At 43.1% G+C, this 17,839-nt stretch overlaps 2 protein-coding genes and 1 long non-coding RNA gene across 15 annotated transcripts in view; all 3 read right to left on the bottom strand.

The window, feature by feature from the left end:
* Positions 1-4,769, bottom strand: part of PHLDB2 (pleckstrin homology like domain family B member 2) — a 225,666-nt gene extending 220,897 nt beyond the window's left edge. For 8 of the 10 annotated variants that reach the window (XM_039250363.1, XM_039250365.1, XM_039250364.1 and 5 more), the window contains exon 1: positions 4,549-4,769. The gene's annotated coding sequence lies outside the window, so the exon portion shown is untranslated. The remainder of the gene's footprint in view (positions 1-4,548) is intronic. The other 2 variants (XM_039250366.1, XM_039250373.1) reach the window with 1 other exon arrangement.
* A 4,976-nt stretch (positions 4,770-9,745) lies between these two features.
* LOC120244045 lies at positions 9,746-14,343 on the bottom strand. Its single transcript, XR_005531449.1, has 2 exons — positions 12,737-14,343; positions 9,746-10,070 (listed from the first exon to the last, which is right to left on the bottom strand). It is a non-coding gene; the product is annotated as an uncharacterized LOC120244045 (long non-coding RNA).
* A 240-nt stretch (positions 14,344-14,583) lies between these two features.
* Positions 14,584-17,839, bottom strand: part of PLCXD2 (phosphatidylinositol specific phospholipase C X domain containing 2) — a 46,186-nt gene continuing 42,930 nt past the window's right edge. For 3 of the 4 annotated variants that reach the window (XM_039250344.1, XM_039250345.1, XM_039250346.1), the window contains exon 5: positions 14,584-16,831. In XM_039250344.1, the coding sequence (XP_039106275.1) occupies positions 16,672-16,831 (160 nt within the window). In that variant the 3' untranslated portion in view covers positions 14,584-16,671. The remainder of the gene's footprint in view (positions 16,832-17,839) is intronic. The other variant, XR_005531448.1, reaches the window with a different exon arrangement.

Genomic DNA, 17,839 nt, shown 5'->3' with positions numbered 1-17,839 from the left:
ATAAGAAAACACAGGGTCCCCTCCAGATGCACAACTGATGCAGGGCTCCCTGACCCCTCAGAGCATCTTAAGGCTGAGATGAAATTCACAGGGCACAAGAATGCTTCCTGTCACATTAGCTGGCTTCTATAGGTATTGGGGACACACCCATGACAGATTCCCCATCTGAAGAAGGATTTCCTTAGGTTTCCTATCATTTGGCACCTGTTTGACCCACAAGACACCATCTGGTCACAGAGTTCACCAAGAGAAGAACTGTGTATATCAAGAGGCACCTTGGGGGCCCTGTAACCCCTACGCACATATACTGTCCCATAGGCATGCAGCCGGTGAGGGGAGAGTGGTTTCTTACCTTTTTCCTGGCAAGAATTCCTTCCATCTCTTTCTTTGCTTATATGGGCACATGGGTTAAATGAATTTGCCTTTAAGGCAGATTTTATTAAGTATCAAGTAGTGTCTTCATTTCCATTGCTCAATGAAAATGTAATTAGCGTAACAGCATTACCACACTGACCCGATAGAATGTCAGCCCAAAGCAAAGCCATCAACATCTGAGTAGGTCTCTGAAGCCTGAGAAGAGGCTATGTAGTCAGGTGGCATTTGTAATTTCTGAAAATAGCTTGTATTGTCCAATTCCCGCCATTTGTAAGCCTGAAGGGTCCAGGGGACTGCTTGTTTGTTAGAAAAAAAAGAATAAAGACTTTGGAATCCTAAGACTTATGGGACTTGTTAGCAGAGTGATTCTGAGGAGGGCACTCACCTTTACTGAGTCTCATGTTCCTTATCTGAAAGGATGTCGTCTCACAATAACACCTTTCTCACAGGACTGTGATGAAGTTAACTAACACCAGACGAGGAACTTTTGATATATCCAACTTTCCCAACGAGAGACTTTCACAGAAATAAAAAATCCTGGTACAATAAGTGAAGAGATTTGTCTCTATGTTACATTAAAATCAAACAAATAAGCAAAACTGTGTTCATGAACCAGGAGATAAGGGCCATTATTTTTTCACAGTTTCAGAAAGGGATAGAAATGCTGACTTAAGGGCGATTGTGTGTGTGTGTGTGTGTGTGTGTGTGTGTGTGTGTGTGTGTTTTCTTGTTACTTTCTGGAGGAGAGGAAGACCACTATGATGTCGAGTGTTATACTATATACGATCAAAAATACCTGGCTGAAGGAGTCATAGATATGTGCTCTGAGGATCCAAGCTAACAATTTAGAAAGGACTCTGTACTTTTTACCCTTAAGATACAAAAAGTATACATACTATTGAGTGTTTTTCCCAAAACAGAGTGCCAAAGAACACGGGCTTTGGCCAGGCAGACCCCAACTCAAACTTCACCTCATCTTACTAGCTGTGCAATATACGAGAGCTGAGCAAATTGCATACATTTCTTATAAGGATTAGATTATGATATGTAGATAAAAGAGCAGTAGTTCATTTCCTGGATGTCACAGGCCCTGGCTAAGGGTGAAATGTGGTGATGAGGCCTTATATTTCAGCTTCCACTTAAATGAAGGCATGCCATGTGAGTACAATTCTTACGGGGTCAGCTGCATCAGAAAAGGGTACTCAATGGCCTTGGCAATGCGATCTCTGTTTGTAATGCGCTTGCTATCACCCGCTTAGGTATGCATGAGGTAGGTCTGGAAAAAGAAGGAACTCTTTGTTCGAAGATATTTAGCCAACCACATTTCACGATGGCCTTTCTTTATCTTGATCTTGTAAATGCTCAGGAATTGTGGCTGCTTTGGAATCTCTGCCAGACAGCTAATGGAATTTTTAGGATGTATCCAAACAAAAGCGGAATGGAGGTTGGAGAAAAGGCAGCCTTGCTGCTGTGCCTTACTCATTCACTGCTTGAACGACACCCATAAGCCATTGGGGCCCCAACCTGACATGGGCCTCTTTGGGCTGCAGATACTGGGAGCCTCGATATGATAGACTGTTGAAACTTCCTCTTGCTTTAAGCCCGTTTCTGCCCCAGCCCCTTGGATTTAGATGAGTGGATATTAGCTAAGGTGAAGTGAAATTGTAATTACTTTTTTTTTTTTTTTCGTTCCCAGAGAAGGATTGGAATGGTGTCATTTGTTTCCCTAGAAATAGTTCAAATGTTGTTCTTAAGTTGGGGCTCATGAATTTGAGTCCCTGGAATAGAAAGAGGCAGAGATCTAGCCTGAACATTCCCTGGGTTTACTTCAGGCATATCCAGGACTGGGAAGACTCCAGTGACTGTCACTTCTGGGACTGGGAACACTTCCCTCTGCTCCCAGCCTGTTGTTCCCTTTACTTGCCCTCACAGAAGGTCTAGTCTAGTCCATGCTGGAGTTTGGGTGAGAGTGGTACCCGGCTGACCTCAGGCATGGCACATCGGAGGGCCAATGGAAGACCTCTGGCTTTGTTAGTCAACCTGGCTTTCCTATGTGACTGCCCTCCCAACACCCACATGCCCACAATTTATGTTCTTGCATGTGCTTAACTCCATGACTGCTTTGGAAAAGCACTGGGTTGGTGGAATCCTGACTCCGCGTCTGACTGAGTAAACTTGGGCAGATTAATTAACTTTTGGGTTCAGGGCACCTGGGTGGCTCAGTCGGATGAGCGTCTGACTTCAGCCCAAGTCATGATATCGCAGTTTGTGTCTCACATGACTCTCACAGTTGGAGCCCTACGTTGGGCTAACTGCTCACTTTGGATCCTGTTCCCCTTTCTGTCTGCCCCTATCCTGCTCATTCACACACACACACTCTCTCTCTTTCTCCCCTCTTTCAAAAATAAATAAACATTGAGTCAACTTCTGAGTTCTCATTTCCTAATTTGTAAAAGGACTAATACTGTCTACCCAGTTCAGTCAATCCTGAGAATAATCTTCCCTCCACCTAATATCCAATATGCATGAAATGGGAAGAAAAGCTGGATATATTCTCAAGGGCCACCAGCGTTTTGGCCTATTCCAGATGCTGCAGAGAAGGGATAGATAAGCCTTATCTGCTCCTAAGGCAGCCTAAGGGATTATGGGTAAATCTGGCCAATGCATTGGAATGCTCTGACACACTTTCCCCCCTTCCAAACCACCTCCATCACATGCATTATCTACAAACATTCTCTGGAAACCAGCCAGATGCACACTTAACATTTTACAGAGTTAATATCTTCACAGAAATGTATCCGTTACCATAATTCTTCACCACATTCCTGGGAGTTAGCCACAGACTCACCCCAAATCACACATGGGACTTGTGTCCGGGCCATTCTCTGCAGTGGCCTACACTCCTGCATCTAGTTAACTGCCTGAGCCACATAAAAATTCCAGCCACAAACCACACCAAAGGGGATTCACTTCAGTTCCATAAATGATTGACAAAAGTAGTGTCAAACATTACCTTGTTGAATCAACTGCCCAATGCCTTTCCTAAAGGGAGTTCAGAAAAATAGGCTTCTCTATCACCAGGCTTCTAAAACTATAAGAGCTGGGAACCATTGCACAGACCTGACAAGTATATATGGGTAAACGGTATGACAACATTTCCAGAGGCGTTGTATTCGGATCTAAATGTTTATTACAAATAACATTTTCTGGAATGTGTAGACTTGAAGGAGAAAAATTCCAATGTTTTTGGTGATTACTTAATAATCTTATTCCCCCTCAAGAATCACTTAGTAACTTGTTTTATAGCCAATTTTTTTTTCTCTATAGACCTCCAGAAGTAAGGGAAACTTCTGCAATGTCACAAGCTCTTGTGCCTGAGGTGACATCAGGTATTCAGTTTGTGTGTGAGTCTTGCTCGTGTTTATTTATTATTGAGCTAGGAAGGACCCCGTGGCATTTACTACTCTGTGGAGGATTAAAATGTCTCCGGTCAGCTATCGCTGCAGAGAACAGCATCTTCTACATTGCCTAGTGTCTCTTCTATAGCGATAGTCAGGCATGGGCTTTAGTGGTCTTCCGTCAAAGTTAAGAAACAGCCTTTCGTCAGTAAATGATTGACCTGGCTGCCCTGGGTGATAAGCTTAGGTAAATAGACTTGATTCTGCTCCAGCAGTTTGAAGACTTTTAACTCCTTAGGTTCCAAAGCAGAATAATGCCCACGGCTTCCTGGGAAATCCTATCATTCTAGTTGGAAAGCTTTCTGCATAGACAGTGTATTTCTCAGAATTATAATGCAAACTGTCCTGGTAGATATTGAAAGCAGAAAGAACTCGTGCCAACAAAATCTGGAACAAAACTTTGTTTGAAGAGTCATGACTAATGGAAGAATTTCAAGAAATCACAAATACGATTTTTATGACGAAAGATAGAAAACTTTCCAGACCTTTGAAATATGGAGAGGAACAACAACAATTTTCAAAAGGAAGGGAAGATGGAAGGAAAATACAGCCCACTTTGCAGAACACGCTGGCGGACAAATGATCGAATCCCCTCGACATGACTAACACATCTCTTTCAGTAGACCATCATCGGAGACGCTCTGGGTACAAGGCTGGGCAAAACGCTTGCTTTGTGACCTTGAAAGAAAGGCCCATGACCGGAGAGATCACCTACCTTGACTGCTGCCTTTAGAATCTGGATTCTTCTCTCACCTTCCTTCCGGACTCTGCAGTGGTGGTCCACGACTGTTTCAGTCCTCACCGAAGAGTTTGGGACGATGGCAAGAAGCATCAACACAGGCTTTCACTTTTTCCCAAGCACAAAAATCAAGGTGTCCTCTCCACTTCCTTTTCTGCTTTCACTGGTCCCTGCGTACAGTGGTCACGAGCTGCAACTTGCTTGCAGCCAGGTATGTTGACAGATGTGAAGGAGGGAACCTATGCTGCTTTCAGCTGCCTGGTCCGGCCAATCATTACACACCAGTCCAGGCTCTCAGTCCTCCTCAAGCCCGGCCAGAGATCTGGATGACAGAATCAGATAGCAGTACTGTGGGGGTAGAAAGCAGATCCGTTGCTATTGATTATCCAGAAAAGCAGTGACCTTTCAATGGGATCTGTGAAGTAGACAGGTATATATGGGAGAAATACCTTTTATTTCACTTCTTTTTCTTGTAGCAAGCTCAGAATGGAATTTCAAAGTCATTTTAGCGAATCTCTCATTTAACAGAATTTCTTCCATTGAATTCCTGTCTGGTGAGAATCATCTGGAAATTTCTTGAACAAATATAGCTGCCACTTACTTGAACCTTGAAATTTTATTCCTATTTTATAAATGAGGGAACAGAAGCTCAAAGGGCAATGAGTAGGTACTTAAATCAGGATTCGAACTCACTGTTCTAAAACCAGTACCAAGGTCCATGCTCTTTCCATAGTATTCTGTGGTAGGCTGAAGAGGTCCCAAAGATGTCCATGTCTGAATCCTTAGAATCTGTGAAAAAGTCACCTTTCATGGTAAAAGGGACTTTGTAGATGGATTAAGTTAAGAATTTAGAGATGGGAGAATCTGTGAAAAAGTCACCTTTCATGGTAAAAGGGACTTTGTAGATGGATTAAGTTAAGAATTTAGAGATGGGAGATTAACTCGGATTACCCATGTGGGCCCAGGATATCACAGGGGTCCTCATAAGATGATAAAACCCTCATAAGATGCTAGAATCAAAGGAGACATGGTGACAGTAGTGGAGTCAGAGAGAAATTGAAGATTCAGGAAGGGGCCACTGGCCAAGGAAGGTGGCTTCTAGAAGCTGAAAAGGCCAGAAAATGAGCTCTCCTCTAGAATCTCTAGAAAGAACCCTACCCTGCTGGCCCATTTTAGACCACTGACTGTAGACTTGAAAGGTAATAAATTTGTGTTGCTGTAAGCCACTAAACTTGTGGTGACTTATTATAACAGCAATAGAAAACTGCTCTCCCAGAAATATTCTGCCTGATGGTGAGCTCATTATCTCAGATAAGAGTGCTTTTTATTGAGCCCTTCTCTACCTTCTTGAAATGGCCACTCATGGATCCTAGTCCTTCCCTGTGCACCAGGCACTCAGGGGGCAGTTGGAAATGATGGGGTACCCTGGGAGGAGACTCCGAGACCATGTTCTAGTCCCAGCTCCGCCTTAGACCAGTCATTTATCTCTGGCTATTAGTTTTCTCTCTGTAATATTAGCACCTGGACAAATGTTCTTTGGTCCTTTTTATATCTAAATCAATAAGATTCTGTAGGGTGCCTGTGTGGCTCAGTTGGTTAAGCGTCTGACTTTGGCTCAGATCATGATCTCCCGGTTTGTGGATTGGAGCCCCACATCAGGCTCTGTGCTGACAGCTTGGAGCCTGGAGTCTGTTTCAGGTCCTGTGTCTCCCTCTTTTCTCTCTGTTCCCCCTCACTTGTGCGTGCACTCTCTCTCTCAAAAATAAGTAAATGAACTTTAAAAATATTTAAATTCATAAGATCTAATATCTCAGTCATGTAACAATTTAAAACTATTTGAAGATATCCCCATCATGTTTTTCTCAGTCTTTTTAATTTAATTTATTTTTTAAGTTTGTTTATTTATTATGAGAGAAAGCAAGGGAGGGTCAGAGAGGTAGAGAGAGCGAATCCCAAGCGTGGGGTTGGAACTCTCAAGCTGTGAGCTTATGACCTGAGCTGATATCAAGAGTTAGAGCCACGCAAGCGCCCGTTTCTGTCTTTTCTAAACACAACATCCCCAGTTTCTCATGTGACATCACTTCTGGCCCTTGACCCTTCTAGCTGCCTTTCTCTGGAAAGGCTCTATATTGTCCACCTCCTTCTGAAATGTGGCACCCAGCCATCCCTCCATATCTGCTCCTGTGCCTGGTTTCCCCCATCTCCACTGTCCTCTCTTGCTAGAGCCCATCTGAATATCATTTTGTAGGGTCTTTTGGACTTGCTTAGTCTGTTCCTTTTTATTTTCTTTTATCCAACCTTACCTCTTGAAAGAGGGCATCCATAATCCAAAAATTCATATGAGTCTTAATTTAGTTCATTTTTTAAATAGGAAAGATCAAGGCTTTCTAGAGCTAGCCCATGTCAGCCACCTTTGCTTGCTTAGCAACCTTGAAATGATAGTTTATTCTCACAGATATTTGAAAGATAGTGGTGTGTAAATTTCTTAGAATCATATATTCCTTTGAGAGTCTGATGAGAGCTATGGATTCTCTATTAGAAAGTAGTGCTCATAGTTCATAGTTCCAGATTAGTTTTTACTTTTTTGAGACAGAGAGAGAGAGAGAGAGAAAAGGTGGAAGGGGGTCTTGGGGTGGGAGAGAGAGAGAGAGAGAGAAAGAGAATCCCAAGCAGACTCCACGCCCAACATGGAGCCCAATGCAGGGCCCAATCCCACAACTGTGAGATCATGACCTGAGCTGAAATCAAAAGTAGGACACTCAACTGACTGAACCACCCAGGCGCCCTAGTTCTAAAATTCTGTATGTCATGTCAGGGCATTCTGGCCCCAGTGAAGTAGACCACTGAACTCTCTGATGTGTGGCAGGTTTGTTCTAAACCTGCAAGGTTGTTGGGGAAGGAAGCAGCTTTTGCAAAAGGCAATCTAATATCTTCCTCCAGATCCATTTTACATATTTCAAGGAGGCCTAGAAATGAGACTCCTGGGCCCAGATTGAGCAAACACCGATTAAGGATCAAGACAGAAAAGTCCTTAGGCCATAAAGCAGAGAGGTTAAACAAAGAATAGCTTTCAGTGGTCTTCTTTTGCAGTGAGTGCTCTGCTTCTTAGGGCCTTTCTCCACAGGATAAATCCCATTCTTTAGACACCAGGCCCCTTAGATTAAAGCCATCTGCTTGCCTAAGGCTTCTCTCAGTTGCATGATGCTACTGGACAGAGGCTGACACTTCTGTGTCTCCTTTCCCCACCCATGCTTTCCCAAAACACTGCCCAGCTGTGCAAACACCCTGGTCTGACTAGCACTTTTGTTTAACTGGCACTTGCCCAGGCCATCCAGAGTGAGGTTTGAGGCACATGGGCTTTGGCCACTGTTCCTCCCTTGCGACCTTCTACCCTCTCCGAGAATGAAAGGTTTCAAATCTTAAAAATAATAACAATCCTTCAGTCACAGGGAGCAGATCTGCAGAGGGATAAACAAAAAAACATACTGCTGGTCAAGAATCCCTTTGGGAGGAAAAAAACCCCACAACAAAAATCCAGAGCATCCTAACCTCAGGGATTCACAGAAGAGGACTCACTTTCCAAGTCAAAGAATCAGGGTCTGCTCTCTGCATTGCACATATCTCCAGGGCGGCCATCTTTGGCACTGAGTGACTCGGGCACCTTTCTCCTGCCGCACAGGACAGCACGGAGACAGAGCATGCACTGGGCACGGACTTCTGCAGAAGGCATGAAGAGAGTCTCCTTATGAAAAAAGAGGTGGTTTTCTAGCCCAAATAGCAGTCTGTTTATATACTTATTTAGTGGAGGATGTTTGAAAAGAGCATGGCCCAACCCCATTCTTGACAAGAGTGTGCAGTGGAATCAACTACAGTTGTTTTCAGCCTGGAAAGGATCATAAACAAAGGCCATTCCCATAGCTTCACGGTGGGATTTTTTTTTTTTAAACCTTAAGGAAATTTTATATGACTGTTGAAAAACCCAATATCACTTGCCATAAAGAGAAGGTAACCATAAAAGAAATACAATGCACACAAAATGATATTAAATGTTAGCTGGATACTACTAGCTTTTTTTTTTTTTTTTTTTTTTGGTTGTTTTTGCCAGAAAAACAAGGGTTAGAGGGGTTTCATCACTAAGTTGAGACTTTCTTCTCTACTGATCAGGATGATTAAGTGATTGATGATATGAATGTTATTCAATGATATGGCCATCTTCCCCCTCACACCATCTGGCACACCACCAGGGGCGGGAACACTACTCACTCTCAGGGCAATGCATAGCTGGCCCAGTGATTGTGCAACTTTCTCTTTCACTCTTTTATCTGCTTTCTTCTTATTAATTATCTCCTGCTAAATCATTTAGCAATAAACGCAAGAGTTAGTAGTCACTCATGTGGAAGGGATTGTGCCGGGTACTCGGGTGCTCTGTGCAAAGTTGCCACCCTCAATACTAAGACTAATAGCTACTCTTGAGAATTTATTGTGTGCCAGGCTCTCTGCTGAAATGTTTTCTGCATAGTTTCTTATGTAGACTTCTCAATAACCCGTCAGAGCAGGTGTTATTAGTACTATATCCTAGGACTAATATACTATATTTAGAGATGTTCCGTTTGTCTAAAGTTATACAACCAGGATGTGATACAGCCAGGATAGAAACACAGGGCTGTGCATCTCTGAAATGCCTGTTGCCCTAGCTTCTGTACTCAATAGAATATTCATAACCCAGTTGTAATATGAACAATTAATTTGTACATAATATATCCGCTCCATTCTCATAGAGGCAATGTCTCAACCCAAGTGTACATTCAGAAATTGAGGCCCTGGAGTCTTTGCAAATACACCATGCAGGTTTTTGGACCCAGCCCTATCTTCTTCATGCCATTTTAAAAATTAAAACCAAATGGAGACGACTGACAGTGTGCTTATGAAGGCCCCAGGAGACCGTATGGCAGATTTACTAAACACAAACTAAAAACACAGGTGAAAAATCTATGATGGTGTTCTTCGATTGCTATATGTGATTACTTAGAATTAATTTCCTATCTGCTAAATCCATACACAAGACTTTCAGCTCAGTCCATTATTTTTGTAGGGCATAGGGCAAAAAGAGAAAATCACTGACATTAAGTGGGCTCAGGTATTCTACTAAAAAGAATTAGGAATGAGGAAAATATTGCCCTTGGACGCCCACTTTTATTTGCTCCATGTGTGCACAAACACATAATCTCTGCGTTGTTCCATCTCGGCGTGTGGCAATCACTCAGAGTGACCCGGGCCGGCCATGGTGGTCGGGTGAGAAGGTGGGTGTGGGGCCTGGCCCATGCCTAGCAGGAATAAGTGAAGTGCTCAGGTGAAGCTTGGAAATGGACGGGTGACAAGGCTGTGTGCACATTTCATGCATGGCTCATCTTGGGGACCGCAGGCGTGTTTGGCTGACTCCAGTATGTCTTCATCCAGTGTCATATAATCAGATATTTTATTGACTCTGAGTCTGTAGCCTTTAAAAAAAGACCAGAAGTGGGCCAATAATACACACAGAAACAAGGAAAAGTGCCTGTTAAAGCTTGATATTTATTATTAGGTTTAAGCCTATTTAGGTAGTTCAAATAAATACAAGAAAAGACATAATGTCATCATACCTATTACATTTTTTTTTCACAGTTAAAATGAGGTAATCTGGCTTTACAATGTTTCAGGTTGAATTAAGCAGAATGATCCAGGTTACAAGAAAGAAGGAGAGATATATTTGAACAATTATTTCCTACAGGGGAAAAAGCCAAGTGAAATGTGTGTGAATAAGATAATTAAGCCACAAAATACATTCCAGAGTACCAAGCAGCATATAAGTTAAGTACCAAACTTAACTCTAACCTTAAAATTGGTACAATTTACTATTCTTATTTTATTAATTTCTTTACTTAACTTAGCAAACAGCATGCACTGTAATATAAAACAAGTGTAGAGGACAAACATAATATCTGAGAGAGTATTTATCAGATTCACATATCATATCTGAATTGACCAAGACTTATTTTCACCATGACAATCTGTATTTTCTAATTGCCGATCAGTGAGGTTGAGTATGACAGGTGGCATATACACAGTATGAACACTGCATACACACTCTGTGTGTGGTGCTTATTAACAGAGGGTGCAATCTAGAAAGTATCATAGCAGCAAGGTACCACTGGGTCTAGAATATGTTCTAAGATTCATCATGTTGATGCTATCGATTCATGACCAAAGTGTTATTAGTGCTATAAAGCAACAACATGTGTCAAATTGCAAATATACAAAGCAACGGAAGGCCTATTTGACTTCAAAGTGCTGTGCTTCACATTGGGCTCCAAGCTTGTGAGCAAGCCCCTGCTTATTTGAATGAAGTATTGGCCCCAACTTCTGGGCCCCAATCAGACTCTGTGTGTGTGTGTGTGTGTGTGTGTGTGTGTGCACGCACGTGTGTGTGTCAGGGGCAGAATTACGCATTTGGGACCAGTAAGGAGCAATAATAACCACTGTGATAAGAGTGAGCTTGGGCCTCACTGAATGTGTGTGCCTATGTGTGTGAGTTTCACCAGTATTCTGTTATTAACAGTAATCAGCAGATGAGCAAGATTGGCCAGGAGCCAAGACACAGAGTGGTATTCTGTGCAGATCAGAAGGAATGAGGAGGAAAATACCTGTAGACTATTGATGAGGTTATCTCAAGATTATGGGATTGAATTCCCAGCAAAGAGAAGAAAAATATTTTATTCAAACTGTGTGACTTAGAAAGGAGTTTGAAAAGTACTAAGAATAAGTTTCGTTGGAGAAAAGACTAGAACACTATATCCACTGCAGGATAGAAGGAGTTATCTTAGAATATATTTTGAGCATTGAAGACTGTGCTATGTCAACAACATCTTAGCATTTTGTACTGTATTCTTCCCGGTTAAAGGCCAGTTCAGCAATATAGTACCTTTAGTGTCACTATTTCTCATGGGAAGCTGGGGTACCAGAAGATAAGAAAATAGTAAGTCTCTTGGGAGAGTACAGAGCTGTTCATTACCATTTGGAGTTAGGGTGAAGTTTCCAGCTAAATCACTTATCACCTAATCAGTCCACTCCTGTGTGTCCCAAGACAACATTTGTGGGTGACAAAGCCATGATCGCAAATAACAGGAAGCAGTCTGAGGTGGAGGGCCGAGGAGTTACTGCAAAGTTAGTGGAATTGAGAGGGACAACCATGTTCTATGCCACACAGAACAAAGTTCCTGTTCGTATGGACATTTGATGTTATCAATTTCTATTCACTTCCTTTCGGCATAACATGACTGTTTAGTGTGCATTTGGGAAAGCCCCCCTTTTCGGAAGTCAAGTGTGTCGGCAGACCTCGTTCAGCTCTATTCATCTCACTCTATGGATCACTACAGTGCCAATGTTGCACCAGATCTGTTGTCCTAGACCACACTTTGGAGAAATGAACCCAAACAGCCTTTCTTTACACATGCCACACAAGGAAGAATTACCATAACTGCACACCCTGCCCCCTGGATATAAAGCATTTAATGTAACCATGAGGGACCTGACATTTTGGGGAGCTGGTCGACCAAGGTTTGCAGAACATCAGTGAAGCAGCCGATGACATCTCTATTCCAGATTAAGGAACCAAGGTGGATTTAGCAAAGGGTCACTGGCTTGCTTGGCCACGAGAGAGAAGTCTCATGGCTGTGGCCCCCTCATTAGGTTGTTCCATTTCCCAGAACCTCACAGTAAAAATCTGCAGTCAGCCTTAAAGAACATTCCAAACACTTCAACTGGGGCATGAACTTGTTCTGTAAGACGGCCTGAATTTGTGTCGCCCTATTGCTTCCATGAAAATAAATGGTTTTGGAGCGCCTGGGTGGCTTAGTCGGTTAAGTGTCTGACTTTCGCTTAGGTCATAATCTGGCGGTTTGTGGGCTCGAGCCCCGCGTCGGGCTCTGTGCTGACTGCCAGCTCGGAGCCTGGAGCTTGTTTCAGTCTGTGACTCCCTCTCTCTCTGACCCTCCCCTGCTCACGCTGTCTCTCTCTCTCTCCTAGAAATAAATAAAACATAAAAAAAAAAAAAAGAAAATAAATGGTTTCATTTCAGTCGTAATTTCTTCTGTTGCTCCACCTTTAGCTTAGAGCTCCGCTTTCTCACCTGGTTGTAATAAATGTCTCTTCGGGGAGCACTTGCTTATGGCAGGAGTCAGAAAAACAGAAAGACCTGACACACCACAAAACTTCATTTCATTCTAGAACGCTCTGCTACATTGTCTTCTTGAACAGAAATATAACCTTTGTGATGTGAATATGAGGTCATGAAAGGAGAGCCAGCATTCTTAAGATTGGTCATGACCTGGGCTCACATCCTGTGCTTTTGAGTTTATATAAAAATCCTGGGTTTGGACTGTGGCTTAACTATTTTCAAGAATTCAGGGGTCTGGTCTCAGTGTTAAGGAAAATAACTACACTTAAGTACTAGAGAGCCTAATACAGCATATGTATCATACGCTTTTTGGCATGACACCCTTAGGTCTGTCAATAATTTAAAATTTAATCCTCAATAACTTATCATTCCCTTCCATCAATTCCATCTTGAGTTCTTTCTCCAACCCTAATGATATCTTTTCTGTCCATGAAACCACAGGGGTAGCTCTAACAGGCTCCAAGTTCAAGCCCTTGAACATTGCTCCAATCTAACTGAAACCTGTGATTGTCCCCTTTGCCACAAAGCCATGGAAATGTGGCAAATGGTCCAGGGAGCTCATGAAACACTCAGCCTGTTTCAGAATAACTATGGCCCCCAATCCTCTGAAACTAAAGCCAAACTCTTTGGCTCAATCAAGTAGGTTTTTAGTTGATCTTGAAGTTAATTCTGAGTAAGTATGGTAGGCTTGTTTGATCTCGTGATAATGAATGATGTGGTTACATCAACCATTTTTATTGTTGGCAGTTGTAGAATGAGTCATAGAACGAGAATCTCTTCTCCCTCCGTCCCATTACTGAGTCTCCTGCTTGGCCTCACGTCCAAGAGCAGAATGCATCCATCCTTTGCAATATGGTGAACAACTTGTTCCTGGGGCAGGATTCTGCCAATTTAAGGGTGTTTCTCAAAGGTGAAGTGCAGATAATATCCCTAGCTCCCAGAACTCCTGTGTAGAAGTTCAAAATGCAAGCCAGGCTGGCAACCCAAAGAAGTATGAAAGAGTGAACACCTGCACTTGCCACATAGAGCAGGACTCCACACACATGACCTTGGGACCATTTTCTGTGCTTCTGTGTCACGCTTGATGATTCTCCTCTTACCACGCGAACACTGAGGTGCACACCAGTGCGACAAGCCAAGTGAAGTGCAATTGTATGTTTTGAAACAAAAAGAAAAAAAATCAAGTAAACATTTCACTGAACAGTCAGCAGCCCTTGGGTGTCACCGGCCTCCTGTGGGACACCCTGCCAACACACCTGGCCTCGTAGCACCAAGCACCTGGACAAAGCCGAGGCTCAAATAAAACAGAGCAGAAGAATTCTCCTCTTGCCTCCTGATCTCTTTGCCAAGTAACAAAGGGTTAGAAGAGGGGAAATGATCCAGTCTCTAGCCAGAGTTAAAACGAAGACCAAACTGAAACAATGACCACACCAATCAACCCCTGAGGGAAGGCCAGGGGTTTCCGAGCTTGTCACTGGGGTTTAATATTAGAATCGAAGAAAAATGGAGAAAGGGAGGGCACTTCCTTTCTTACTTCTTTCCCGCGAAGGCCCTCAGAAATTTGACAATACAGGGGCGCCTGGGTGGCTTAGTCGGTTAAGCGTCCGACTTTCGCTTAGGTCATGATCTCGCGGTTCATGGGTTCGGGCCCCGCGTCGGGCTCTGTGCTGACTGCCAGCTCAGAGCCTGGAGCCTGTTTCAGTCTGTGACTCCCTCTCTCTCTGACCCTCCCCTGCTCACACTGTCTCTCTCTCTGTCTCTCCTAGAAATAAAAAAAAAAAAAACATTAATAAAGAAATTTGACAATACAATCCCAGAAACCTCTTCGGAGAGGGGGCTCAAATGCAAGAACAGTAAGAGTTAGACCAGATTTTCCCAGAGGCATTTGCATTTGGGGCCCTCTTCAAGCTGCGGAATCTGGAGGTCAGGGATTAAATTATTTTTCAGACAGTAGAGGCTGGAAGACCGAGATTTGGGGGTGTGCTTTTGGTAGCTCACCCCCAGATAGCCGCCATTGCAGGAGACATATGAGATCCAGCTGTGAGCATGGAAGAGTAGAAATGGAAAGCTCCGGCGGGGTGGCCCAACGGTCTTCACACACACACACACGCACATCCATCCAGGATTCCACGTTTATCTTTCTTCCTTAAGAATCCAGATGCTGACATTTCCTTAGGGATCCTCAGGCAGTTCCGAGGAGCCTCAGCACGTACACACTCCATGCCCAGTGGAGTCTTTCTGCTCCTTCCTTTTCAACCTTCTACTAGAGAGTCTGCTTCAAGAACTGAGAGTTCTTCATGACTCATTGTATCTTCTGACGCAGTGTGTGGCCTGGTAGTGGCTTCTCAGGTCTAGACCACACCCACGCATGAACACTGTCCCACATGACTGGGAGAGCTGGGAATATCTGCAGCTGAATCAGGGGTCGCTCACAGTGCTGAAATGCATGCTCCTACTGAAGGGAGAAAGATCTGGGCGGCATCAGGCCTGGGTGAAAACAGTTCGGGAAGCTCCTTTGTGAGTGCTCTTGAGGTAAGAAGCACTGAAGATACTTAGTCTATAAATAAATAAATGGATAAATAAATAAATAAATAAATAAAACACAAGAGGACTCTTTATAGATAAGTACCTCTTATCCATTAAAAAAAATCCCTTCTTGAGTTTCAAAGCCCACATGCAGTGGTGATGAGCAGGCTCAGAACAACCTGCAGAAAGTAGAACAATCAAGACACAAATTGGAAATGTTCCAACACTGGGTATTTCTCACTTGATGACACACAAGTCATCCTAAATGTCCCCGAGGTAGTCTTGTTTTCAAGGAGTACAGAACAGCTCCCAACCCACTGGGGGCTTCCTCCTTAAATCCATTGCACTTTCCCACGCATCCTGTGTCTGCCTCCCCGGTGTCACAGACAAGGTGCCTTCCGTTATCGTTGTGTCTCAAAGCACAGACGGAGTCCTAGGCAGACAACAAGGAAATGCAATTCCAGGATCTGGCTTGGAGATCCCATTCTTCAAAGAGGACTTTGCCAAAATGATGCAGGAGTTTACCTGGCAGCCATTTTGGAGAAGCTACAGAATTAAACCAAAGAAATCTGGCGTGCAACAAACATGCAGGTCTATCTCCTTTTGGGCCCACACTGAAAGGATCTTCCAACATTGTTTCTTTCCTTTCACTTTTAAGAAGGGGCCAATAGAAATAGAAAGGAATCAATGTTTTTAAAACTGAAAAATACATTTCTGATACCAAAGGCAATATGTATTGTTTATCTAAAGAATCAAGGTGACCAGTTCCCAAGCATAAGCTATGGAAGAACAGATTGTGGCTGGAACAGCCTGGTGGCAAAGAAGTCTTACTCTCTCAGGGAAGAAGTGGTGACATTCAACATGCCAGAGAGAGTTGGTGCTGGGCCCTTTTTCCCCTCAAAGCCTCAGGCTGAGCCACCCCATAGGGCCATCCACACCTGCAATGAGCCATTCTTTTGACTAAGGATGCTTTTCTGATTCATCTTTTCACAGGCTCAAATACAACATCCTGGAAGAAAACGGGAAACTGGGCCAATTATAGGACACTCAATGGAACCTGGAGGCTCTCCTTCCATATTACATCCAACATCATGAGCCACTGGGGAGACCCGGACCTTGATCACATGAGATATGCTTCTTCCCTTGGACTTAAGTTTTTTAAAAGTCTCATTTGGGAAAAATGCAATTAAAATCTCTGTAGTTTTATCCAAATGGCCCTATGAAGAGGGGAAAACACCCTCCCTCCTCCTACTTCCCCATCACTGTCCAGGGACCATTCTAATAGGAAATCCTTCAGAACTCTGGCCTGGATCAATAAAGCCAACATTAAGTTAAATTAAAAAAAAAAAAAAAAAGTCAAATCAGCATTTAGCCAAAGCTCTGTCCTCCTGTAGGAGGTCATTCAATTCAATGACAGTCGTGGCAAAGTCCACCAGGTCCACGAAGTCCGATGTGATGATGTTGACACCCATGGCTCCGGGCTTCTGGGTTTTCACCCAGTCCAGGATGGCAGGAAGATTCCTGCATAGGAGAGAGAGCGGGGAGCAGAGTTTAAAAGGACTCTTCCAGAAACAGAAACAAGACGTTTCTACTAACGTAACAAAAGTATGTCAATAAAAGCACACGTCCCCAGAAGTTCAGCCATTCAAGCTTTCTGTCTCTTTCAAGGATGGAGTGATGTCTACTCCAACAGAGAACTGTACTTTCAGCGTTTCTGCCCTGGAAGGGGAGACTATTTGCCTCAAGCACCAAAGAGACAGCCATGTCAGTAGGACCTTGAAAGACTAAGATCAAGAGCTTAATTCTTGGTAGGTTCTTTAGTTGTTTTTTTTTTTTTATCATGAAAATTTACAAAATTTGCAACACTGAGAGAAATTTGTAGTAAGTGCATCCATCATCTAGTTGCCACCACTAACATCTTACAGGACTTGCCACATGCCTGCCCATCGACTCATCACTCTATCTTTCCATTCAAAACACCTTATATTTTTGACAAGTTCCAACTGCACACATCTATAGACATGCTCCGGTGCCTTGGTATGCATATCATTAAGGAGGATTCAATATTTGTTTTAATTTGTCTCTTGTTTGACATAAGCCTGCATCCAATAAAATGCACAACCCTCACGTGTACACTAGTTGAGTTGTGACAAACAAACACATAACACATACCCCATATCAAGGTACAGAATGTTGCCAGCCCCCATGTACCTTTCGCATCAATCCCTGTCTCCATTCTCCCAGAGGCAACAATTATCAGAACTTTTTTCCTACCATTGATTAAATTCGCCTGTTCTAGAACTTCCTGTAAGTTCGTGCACTCTGTACTCTATCTATCGTGTGATGTTCTTTGACTAATCGTTCTTGTTTTGGATTTGTCCGTGTTGCTATATACATCAGTCATCTCTTCTCCTTTTTAAAATCACTGCAGTATTCCACTGCATGAATATACTGTAGTTCGTTTATCCATTTTCTTATTGATGAATAAATGGGAAGTTACTCATTTTTAGAAATTATGGATAAAACTGT

The sequence above is a fragment of the Hyaena hyaena genome, unplaced genomic scaffold (genome assembly GCF_003009895.1).
Source record: "Hyaena hyaena isolate Hyena2069 unplaced genomic scaffold, ASM300989v1 scaffold_366, whole genome shotgun sequence".
NCBI lineage: Eukaryota > Metazoa > Chordata > Mammalia > Carnivora > Hyaenidae > Hyaena > Hyaena hyaena.
Note: the sequence above shows the minus strand (reverse complement) of the source record. Positions and strands in the feature narration are given on the sequence as shown.